The sequence below is a fragment of the Mandrillus leucophaeus genome, unplaced genomic scaffold (assembly GCF_000951045.1).
Source record: "Mandrillus leucophaeus isolate KB7577 unplaced genomic scaffold, Mleu.le_1.0 Scaffold205, whole genome shotgun sequence".
NCBI classification, from domain to species: domain Eukaryota; kingdom Metazoa; phylum Chordata; class Mammalia; order Primates; family Cercopithecidae; genus Mandrillus; species Mandrillus leucophaeus.
In genome coordinates this window covers 1,781,145-1,792,529 of record NW_012102088.1, presented here as the reverse complement: position 1 = coordinate 1,792,529, position 11,385 = coordinate 1,781,145, and the positions used below count along the sequence as shown (strand labels likewise).

At 39.1% G+C, this 11,385-nt stretch overlaps 1 protein-coding gene across 1 annotated transcript in view; it reads left to right on the top strand.

The window, feature by feature from the left end:
• The window catches only part of LOC105539444 (protoheme IX farnesyltransferase, mitochondrial), a 140,828-nt gene that overhangs the window by 87,923 nt on the left and 41,520 nt on the right, over nt 1-11,385 (top strand). The window contains exon 5 of the mRNA XM_011979740.1: nt 4,091-4,161. Coding sequence (XP_011835130.1) covers nt 4,091-4,161 — 71 coding nt within the window. The remainder of the gene's footprint in view (nt 1-4,090; nt 4,162-11,385) is intronic.

Here is an 11,385-nt window from a genome sequence, read left to right as displayed (position 1 = left end):
AAAAAAAAAAAAAAAAGATTGGAGAGTGAACACGGAAGGCAAGGGTCTGCACTTTGGGTAAGGCTCATTGTGTTGGAGGGAAAGGGAAAGATTGCTTCCTCTTCATCTCCGCTGTCACAGCCCTTGTTCAGGCCCTCATCATCTCACCTGGGCTTCTTTACAATGTTTTCTGTCAAAATCATCCTCCAAGTGGCGGTCATAGGGATCAATCCAAAATACACCTCGTACACAGCAGAGTCTTGGCACATTAGCGTGGCACGTGAGACTCTCCGTGACCCTTGTCTACCTCTGGAGCTTCATCACCAGCCATGCAGCAACACTCATGGTAATAGCGAATAAACTAATCTTTAGTGAGCACATTCTGTGTGCCAGGCATCATGCGTATGTACATTATCTTAATCCTTACATCACCTGACAAGTTCTATATTATATGAAGAAATTAGATTTACCCAGGTTGCACAGCCACTATTCAATGGTAAATCTGAATTTTTTTTTTTTTTTTTTTTTTCTGAAACAGAGTCTCGCTCTGTCATCCAGGCTGGAGTGCAGTGGCTGGATCTCAGCTCACTGCAAGCTCGGCCTCCCGGGAAGGTTCATGCCATTCTCCTGCCTCAGCCTCCCAAGTTGCTGGGACTACAGGTGCCTGCCACCACGTCCAACTGATTTTTTGTATTTTTAGTAGAGACGGGGTTTCACCGTGTATCCAGGATGGTCTCTATCTCCTGGCCTCATGATTTGCCCCCCTCGGCCTCCCAAAGTTCTGGATAGACGTGAGCCACCATGCCTGGCCTAAATCTGAAATTTAACCTAATTTCTCTAGCTACAAGACTAGGCTCTTAATCGGCCTGCTGTGTTGAACTTCTCCTAGGTACTCCAGCATTTCATCAAAATTCTGCCTCCTACGCATTTGTTCGTGCTTCCTCTGTCTGGAGTGCTTGTCCCTCTTACCCTATACCCTTAACCATCTAGCCCTGCTCAGCCTTTAAGCTTCCCTTAAAGAGTACTTGAGGAAAATCGTCCTTGCCCTTTTCTGTCTCCCTACCTGGGTTCAGAGCCCATTCTCTGTACTCCCATAATCCTTTGCACAACTCTGTCCTCCTACTGCACATGTGATTATAATTAACAGGTTCTCTTATCTCAGTCCTTCTAGTGGATTAGGGGTTGGCAGACATTTCCCACAGAGTGAGACAGTGAACATTCTATGCTTTGTGGGCTATGTGGTCTCTGTTGTAACTACCCAGCTCTGCTGTTCTGTAAAAGCAGCCATACCAATACTTAGGCAAATGGGTGTAGCTGAATTCCAATAAAACTTTGTTTATAGACACTGAAATTTGACTTTCATATAATTTTCACATGCCACAAGTACTCTTCTTTTAACTTACTTTCCCAATTATTAAGGAGATATAAAAAGATAGTGGCTTGTGGGTCTTAAAAACAGGTGCAGGCTGGATTTGTCCCATTAGCTATAGTTTGCCAACACCTGCATACTGCATAGAGTAAGAACTTCTTGAAAGCAGGTTCTGAATCTAACTGACTTTGTATCCCCATTGTATGGTGTGTAGTAAACACTAAGGAAATTGTATGGACTGAATAATGAGCCTAAAGAGGAGCATTGAGAGAATGTAGAATTAGGAGAACCCCTTTTAAGTAGTGTGTTCAAGTCAAGGCAGGACTGTTTTCAGAAGGAGGGGAACATTCTAGGCATTTATCCTGTAACAATAATTGCACACATATGCAGATACATGTTTAGGGATGTTTGTCATATAGAATGATGAACAATAACCTACCTGTTCATCTCTACGGGATTGGTTTTATGGTATATCCATTAAGTGGAATATGCTGCAGTCGATAAAAACTGCAGCTGCCACAGTTTCTTCCAACAGAAACCAATTCAAAAAAGCCACCTGTAGAGTGAACACTGCCATTTCCTAATCTGGGGTCTTCTCATGCAGCCATGGCCTCAGGCAATGCAGGTGAGGCAATGCAGACTCCTGACATTTAGTTTCTTACTCTGACTACAGCCACACACACAGGAACCCAGGTGCAGCAGTGCCCAGGAAGCTCTGAAAACTCAGGCTTGGTATACAGCTCCTTTTGCAATGCATGTAAAATGCTTAACATGTATAGCCCATTCTTCGTAAAGGTTAGCCATCAAGAGAAGAATATCTTGTATTCTTACAATTATAGATAATATATGCTCTCTTAATGCTGTGGGGATAGTGGTGGTTATCATTATTGGTATGCAGTTTTCTTTTAAAGGTCTGAGAATCACAGGTAGCTGACCATTGGTTAAATGAGCTGTAACTGGATGGTCAGTATGCCCCAAGTGTGAGGGACTAGGGCTACTAGATACTTAATATGAATGACAGGGAATCCTCACTGTGCGTAACACTCAGAGTGTTGTGAGTGAAGTGACTATAGTGATGTGAAAGGAATGAGAAAGAAAAAAGTAAATAATCATACTGGAAAATGTCATTGTGTTTAGGAATATCAAGACATTGTAAAAAAATTAAAAGCGGACAGTCTGTAGTATAGGATACAGGGAAAGGAAATGTATGTCAAAGTTTTTTTGAAAATTAAAGGGAACACAACTTACCAGATGTCCCAAACTTACAGGGATAAATTCTACATTTCTCAAATAGTTCAGAATAAATTTTCTTTCATTTTTAACCTATACTTCTTAGCAAATCATACTAGATGACTTGTAAAAGTACAATAAAATACAATGCTACTTATTCGTCTTTTTAGCACTAGTGTTTACTTTTTTCTAACATTTATAGAACACATATCGAGTACAACACACTCTACAAAGAGCTATGATTCATACAGACATTAGTAAGACATGATTCCTGTCACTCAAATCTAGTCAGACCAGGAATTTCTGAAATCTGTTGTTTATGTTTCTCTTGAAAAAAAAAATTCGTGGTCAAATAAATTTGGGGAACACTGCCTAAAGTAAGGTTAATTAGGTTTCTTCACTTTGGGATTTCTCAGAGATTTTATTGTACTAATATGGTTTGACCATAGAGTCAGTCATTCTTCCTGGAGCAACTCCAGAGACAGGAAGGGAACGTAGCTGGGGAAATACTGACTTCAGCCTTCCACTGAATTATTGTTTCATCTGTTGATTTGGTTCTAGCCCATTGAGTCAAAGATATTCTTAAATAATAACCTGATCAGCACATTTTTTGAATATTCTGTTTTAGCAAAAAAGGAGACAAGTAAGAGACATTAATAACAAATTTAAGAACATACTGTACAGTTTGTCAAGGCTTTGGAAAATTAGTTTTGATAATCCCTTGGGCCTTGTCTTTTAATAGGTAAACAATTAAAACTGTACTTCATTATTAGGATGACCATACCAATCTATTGTCCAAGCTAGGATGCTTTCAGAATGAAAGAGGTTTCTGTTAATGATGCTGGCACCAAGATGTGAATTAGAACTATCCTGGGCAGAACAGGATGGTTACCTTCATCACAGTATATCCTCAATTTCATCTGAGACCTTAATTACGTCAGCCCTGGTTCTTGACATCAGTAGTCCATTCCCCAGGGTCAGTTGATTCTTGGTTGATTCACAGGCTTTGGGTTGTGTGAAAGATTCTGAAATTATTTACAGCGCTAATGCTTCAAACCTGAAACTATACAAGTGACCCTTGAGTGACACGGGTTTGAACTGTGTGGGTCTACTTATACATGGATTTATTTCAATCAGCGTAGACTGCAGGATGTGAAACTCGAATATAGAGAGGGGCCACCTTTTCTCATAGGCGGGCTCAGAGGGCCTACTGCGGGAGTTGAGCGTGTGTGGATTTGGTTATCCACACATGGGGGATCCTAGAGCCAATCGTCTGCATATGTCAAGGGACATACCACTTGTATGTTTAACAAGTGATTTTCAAAGTGGATAAAAGTAGATATTCCTGGCACCTAGTGCAAATTGTTTTCTTTTTTAATTTTTCTTCAAGAAGTGCCAGAGTATTGATTTATACTATCAAAATTAAAATGAAGTTTACTATAGAAAAAATGTTCAGTACTAAAGCAGAAGAAAGGAATTGTTTTATAGTTAATGTTGTCTGTCTTTTTACAGTTTTTTGAGGTGCCATTTGACTCAAACATGAATAGGACAAAGAACAGACCGCTGGTTCGTGGACAGATCAGGTAAAATCATGAACACAAGTGTCTTCCACATTCTAAAGCATTCATTTGCTTGTTCATCTGAGTCATTTCCCACTATTTTGCTTTGAACTGTGAAGTGAAAATAAAATACCCACAAAGGAACAAACTGATATGGAAATGCAGTACTTTCCACCTCTAACCAAAATGTTTTATAAAGCACTTGAGATGGATGTAAGAATGGCAGGGGTTTTTTTTTTATGATAGTAACTTATGTGATAGATTTTTTTTGTTAATTCTACTTTGAGACATAGACTTTCATTTGTAGTGGCTGAAGATGAAAACGTTGCATTAACGCAAATGATTTGCAGACAAATCCATCCAGGGTCTCAGAAGAAGGATGTCTGAAATCTTACTTTTTCAGATAAACTGATAATGCTGTTGTATGCCAAGTAAAGCACTGCTTTCATCACTCTCCACCAATTTCAATTAAGTAGAACTAAAAGGCATATAAATATTTTAATATCACTAATGCTTAATAATTAAACATTTTACTTCCTGGAGACCTCTAAACCGGCATTTAAAAACTTTTTTTTTTAACCTAATATATATTACAAGCCTAGAAGAATAAAAAGGGCCAAATGGTTTATACTGACTAGGATAAATCACTGGATTCTGTCTTCACGTTTCTAGGCAATGCCCTCATGGAGCTTAAAATTTATTGTGGTAACACTTGTGAATCAAATGATCACACATATTTAGGTAAAACAATAAAGGAAGCAAATGTATATGCAGTCAGATTAATCTATGCAAAAATGATCTCTAATATTATCTGGTTTTAGACATTTCTCAATGAATTTATTAAAAAGGGCAATAGAACCAGATGAAAAGATGTAAGAACAAAAAACTCACATCTACTGATATTTTATTTCCTTTTTCTGAAATATAAACAAAGGTATATGCTGTGTTTGAGGTTTAGAAACTGTCAAAAATACTTTTATTTGGGTAGATCTGTTTTAGAGGGGAAAATGCAAAGTCTGTAACCTATCTCAAGAGCTAAAAGCTGCTGTTGCCCCTGGTAATGCTTTGGAATTTCTGTTCAGTCGTTTTTCCTCAGTGAAATTATACCCTCCTTTAGAACCAGGGAAGTGTAGGAATAGGCCCAGCAAGTAGTCTTTAAGGATAATCAGATAAAGGCTCATCATTTTAAACAGCCCATCTTTACTTTGTCCAGCCCATCTTACTTTGTGGTGGAAGCACAACCTGTTAGTACTCAGGAGGGAGCACTGGGGCCTTAGCTGTTGTAATTGGCAACACTCTCCTTTTAAAGGGGGTTTGGATCATGATCCCAAAAGACACAGTCCCAAATATTGAAGTCCCAAAAGATCAAATTCCTAAAGTCTCGAATCCCTAATGTCCAAAGTCCCGCAAATTCCAATCACAGGATAGTAAAATCATGTTAGGTGGAACTATCACTTTATTTTTATCTTTATTTAAAGCTTAAGTATGGTTTAAGGAGATGCATATGGATGCCAGGTTGACAAGGGGTGAACTTGTGGACTTCATTATAGGTGTCAACTTGACTAGATTGAAGAATACCTAGAAACCAGGGAAGGAAAGCATTATTTTGGGTGTGTCTGTGAGGGTATTTCCAGAGGAGAATAGTGTGTGAGTCTGAGTAAATAGGGAAGATTTGCCCTCAGTGTTGGTGGGTAACATCCGGTTGGCTGGAGGCTGGAAGAGAACAGATAAAGAGAGCGAATTGGTGTCTCTGTAAGAGCTGGGACAGACTTATCTTCCGCTGCCTTAGACATCAGAACGCCAGGCTTGCTGGCCTTTGGACTCTAGGACATACACCAGGAGCCCCCTGGGTCCTGAGGCTTTCAGCCTGAGCTGAAAAGCTCCTAGGGTCATTGATATCCTAGGGTCTTCAGTTTATGGATGGCCTGTCGTGGGACTTCTCAGCCACCATAATTGCATGAGCCAATTCCCCTTAACAAATCCCCTCTCATATATCTATGTACACATCCTATTGGTTCTGTATCCCTGTAGAACTCTGACTAATACAGATTTGCCACTGGGAAAGCCAAAGATTATTCCTTCTTACTGTATTTCTTACAACACAATGGAAGAGATCTGTGATATTGTTCCCTCTAAAAAAGACTGTGTTAAGTTAAGTGTATGAGGCTACCTAATGGTGAAAGATAAACATTTTCAAGCTAATTATTATTGGTGCTTTGAAAGCAGAAAATTGCTTAATTGCAACAGCTGGCAATAACCAGACTTTCAAATGGATAGCATATACTTATAAAATTTGTAGACCACAACCACTTTCGGAATACAAGTGTAGTGAGTGTTTCGAAGATCATAGAAGTGAAAATACTGGCAAAAAATACAGGAAATCTTCCCTGTCACATTATTCTGTCATGTACAACTTCTGCCCCTTCACACGTAACACCATGTTTGCCTTCAAAAAATGCCCTTCATCAGAGAATAAAAGGAATTCAACAAGCCCAGGGACCTTCTGAACCAAAGACACTTGCTGATATTGAAGTTCCTCTAGTGTCACAAAAAACCATTAAATGGTGACCTGTTCTTGATTAGTGATTTGACTGTCAAAGAAGACAGACTTCTTATATTTACCACTCAGTCTAATGCAGAAAAATCAGCACATGCTTCACGTTGGCTAATGGATGGCACTTTCAAAACTATCCCCACTTTTTTTTTTAATCAACTATATAGAATTTATGCCCCTGTTGGATCCACAAATTCTAGAAATTATTCCCTCCTTTATGTATTAATGACTGGAAAATGTGAAGCAGTTTATAAACACTTAAAATTTGGAAGACTTTGCAAAAGAAAATGGATTGTAATCGGATCCTCAAACACAGATACAGAGTTAGGTGCAATCAAGGCATCTAAAGTGAATTTCAAGATGTTACCAATAAAGTGTATTTTTTCCATTCAGCCCAATGCATTTGGCGGAAAATTCAGATGAGCGGGTTGGCTACATGATTTGGCAACACTGAAAACCGAAAACCTCACTTTAAAAATACATTATTTGCCTGCATTGGCATTCCTTCCAACTTATGACATTCCAGGAGCTTTTAATAAATTAAAGCTGCATTTGCCTGAAGAAACCAGTAAAGTTACTGACTGGTTTGAAAATAATTATGTGCGTGTTAGGATAAGATGACACGAAATGGTGCTGCTCTTCGATCACCAGTATTGTTTCCACCAAATTTATGTTCTGTATATGGGTGCATGTGGAATGGATTTCCTTTTACCCAAAATAACATAGAAGCATGGCATAAGATGGGAAAATTTATTTATTTATTTATCTATTTAGAGACAGAGTCTCACTCTCTTGCCCAGGCTGGAGTGCAGTGGCGTGATCTTGGCTCACTGCAACCTCCACCTCCCAGGTTCAAGTGATTCCCCTCCCTCGGCCTCCCAAGTGGTTGGGACTACAGGTGTGTGCCACCACACCTGGCTAATTTTTTGGTATTTTTGTAGAGACAGGGTTTTGCCATGTTGGCCAGGCTGTTCTTGAACTCCTGACCTCAAGTGATCCTCCTGGCTTGGCCTCCCAAAGTGCTGGGATTACAGGCATGAGCCACTGTGCCCAGCCGGGAAAATTTAATAAGGCATGCTCATGTCAGTTTATATCAAATCATAGAAGAGTTTCAAAAAGATAAGAACCACATTGAAAATGAATGTGAATGTATTCTCCAAGGAGAGCCGTGTCTTAAAAGAAAAAAAGCAGCTATTCATCGTGATGCAAGAAATCAAGATATGGGTAATGATTATGAAAGTCGGCCTGCTCTAATGGACTGTCTCTGTTCAATTGCTCATAATCTATCCCTGTAATACTCTTTCATTTGTCTAATTTTCTTTTTTAGTTTTTTTCTTTCTCTTCAGTTTTTTTCACCATTTTAAATTGTCGGCATTGTTTTTACAATTCACTATGCTGTGTATTTCATCTTCACATCATTTCCAATTCCGGAGGTGTAGATTGTGTAAGGCCTTTTAGAGTTCTAATTCAATTTGTGCGTTTTTTGCAAACCTGACTCCACAAAGAGCATTATCACAAATTTGACTTTGTGTATTAGCATTGTGCATGGATGTAAAAACACTGACAGTTCCTCAACAAATGGAAAGATGTCCTTTTTATCCATCTGTGTTTGTGAAAGATAGAAGTTCTCAAGATCTTGGCTCTGGGGACTGCGTATGTGGTGGTGGTGACCCATCATGGTTTTTGAGCAGTCTTGTGAAAAGACTTAGGTTGTTTGTCATGGCATTTCAGAGGAACACAGTTTTACTGCTGGCTGCACACCATCACCATTCATAGTGATACAGATTTATACATTTCCTTTGACCTCTTTTCTTTATGAATAAGGTTTGTCTGCTTTTAACTGTTATGCCCATGTGACTGTCATTAGTATACCTGAGTGTTTATGCTTGCACAAATGAATATGTTATTATTGCCTATTTTATTGTGTAAAGTGGCTTATAAAGTGTTCTATCATGCTTTTGTATGTTTCTCAAATTCCCTTTCAAAAATGTACAGAGATATCTTTTAAAGAATTTTTAAATTATTTTTTCCAGAATTATATTTTCAGGATTTTGATCTTTTGGGATTTTAGACTTTAAGGATTTTGATTTTTCAAGATTTCAACATTTGGGATTATGGCGTTCTGTTGAGGAAAATAAACAACGGGTTTCTAAGGCATCCCTTTGTGCAAGTCATAGACAAAATGGCAAAGAATAGATCCCAGTGAGAACCATTTAGAGTATGTGGCCTTGAAGCAAGTGAGGAACAAGAAGCCATTGGCCAGACATTATAGCCCAAAGATGTATCTCTAGCTATTCAGCTAGATCCAGAGATTAAATTGAGTCAGTGAAAGAAAGAAGAGAAGGTGTCATTGTTATGTGTATATCAGGTGATTAGGATCAAAGAGATCACGTAGGGAAAGTATTCTCCCACATAGCATGATTGTAAAATGGGCTGAAGGTCAAATGGGTTTGCCCAGGACAGTCCTGGTTTGCCCCCACAGAATTATTGATAACGTCCTGTTTCCCTTTCAACAATGCCCAGTTTGGATAATAACAATAATGCCACACTGTACAGAGGGAAATATGATTCTGATGCTCACAGAATTTCCTTATTTCTGAGGCTGTTCCATGCAAATTGGCATTGCTTATTTTGCTTAGAAGAGAAAAACATATAAATGTAAAGTATAATGTATCTAAATTATTATAGTTTCCAGGTATGCAGGCATACCTCATTTTATTGCACTTTGCTTTATTATGCTTCACAGATACTACATTTTTTAGAAATTGAAGGTCTGTGGCAAGCCTGCAGCAGACAAGTCTGTTGGTGCCATTTTTCCAGCAGCACATGGTCACTTTGTGTCTCTGTGTCTCACTTTCATAATTCATACAATATTTCAAGCTTTTTGTTATTATTATATCTGGCATGGTGATCTGTGATCAGTGGTGTTTGACATTACTGTTGTAAAATTGTTTTGGGACACCACCAACTCTGCCTATAGAAGACAGCAAACTTAATCGATAAGTGGTTGTGTGTGTATTAACTGCTCCACCAACTGGCAGTTTCCCATCTCTCTCCCGCTCCTTGGACCTCCTTCTTCCCTGAGAACCGACAATATTGAAATTAGCCCAATTAATAACCCTACAATAGCCTTGTGTGTGCAAGTGAAAGGAAAAAATTGCATGTCTCTCACTTTAAGTCAAAATGATTAAGCTTAATGAGGAAGGGGGCATGTTGAAAGCTGAGATAGGCTGAAGGCTAGGCGTCTGGCCCCAAACAGCCAAGTTGTGAATGTAAAGGACAAGTTATTGGAGGAAATTAAAAGTGCTACTTCAGTGAATACACAAATGATAAGAAAGTGAAACAGTCTTATTGCTGATATGAAGAATGTTTTAGTGATCTGGCTAGATCTAAGCAGCCACAGCATTACCTCACACGAAAGCCTAATCCAAAGCAAGGCCCTAACTCTCTTCAGTTTTATGAAGGCCGAGAGAGGTGAGGAAACTGCAGAAGAAGCGTTTGAAACTGGCAGGGATTGGTTCATGAGGTTTAAGAAAATAAGCCATCTTCAAAACAAAAAGTGCAAGGTGAAGCAGCAAGTGCTAATGGAGAAGCTGCAGCAAGTTATCCAGAATATCTAGCTATAAGTTCATTGATGAACGTGGCCACACTAGAGTTTTCATATCGACAAAACAACCCTCTATTGGAAGAAGATGCCATCTAGGACTTCGATGGCTAGAGGGGAGAAGTTAATGCCTGGCTTCAAAACTTCAAAGGATAGGCTAACTCTCTCATTAGAGGCTAAGGCTGATGCTGTCTTTAGGTTGAAGCCAGTGCTCATTTACCATTCCAAAAATCCTAAGACTCTTAAGAGTTACACTAAATCTACTCTGCCTGTACTCTATAAATGGAAAAACAAAGCCTGGATACCAGTACATCTGTTTACAACATGGTTTACTGAATATTTTGAAACCTATTGCTCAGAGGAAAAGATTGCCTGCAAAGTATTACTGCTTATTGACAATGCACCTGGTCACCCAAGAGCTCTGATGGAGATATACAAGGAAACTAATGTTTTCATGCCTGCCAACATAACATCCATTCTGCAGCCCTGGATCAAAGAGTCATTTCGACTTTTTTTTTTTTTTTTTTTTTTTTTTTTTGAGACAGTCTCCCTCTGTCACTCAGGCTGGAGTACAGTGGTGCAATCTCTGCTCACTACAACCTCCACCTCCCAGGTTCAAGCGATTCTCCTGCCTCAGCCTCCTGAGTAGCTGGGATTACAGGCATGCGCCACCACCCCTGGCTAATTTGTGTGGGTGTGTCTGTATTTTTAGTAGAGATGGGGTTTCACCGTGTCGGTCAGGCTGGTCTCGAACTCTGGACCTTGTGATCTGCCCGCCTCGGCCTCCCAAAGTGCTGGGATTACAACCATGATTGACTTTTTAGTTTTATTTAAGAAATACATTTTGTAAGGCTGTTCCCATAGATCGTGATTCCTCCGTTGGATCTGGGCAAAGCAAACTGAAAACTGTCTGGAAAGGATTCACCATTCTACATGCCACGAAAAACATTCATGATTCAGGGAGGAGGTTAAAATGTCAACATTAACAGGGGTTTGAAAAAAGTTGCTTCCAACTCTAATGTATGACATTGGGGAGTTTAATACTTCAGTGGAGGCAGATATGAAAGAAATAGCAAGAGAATGAGAATTA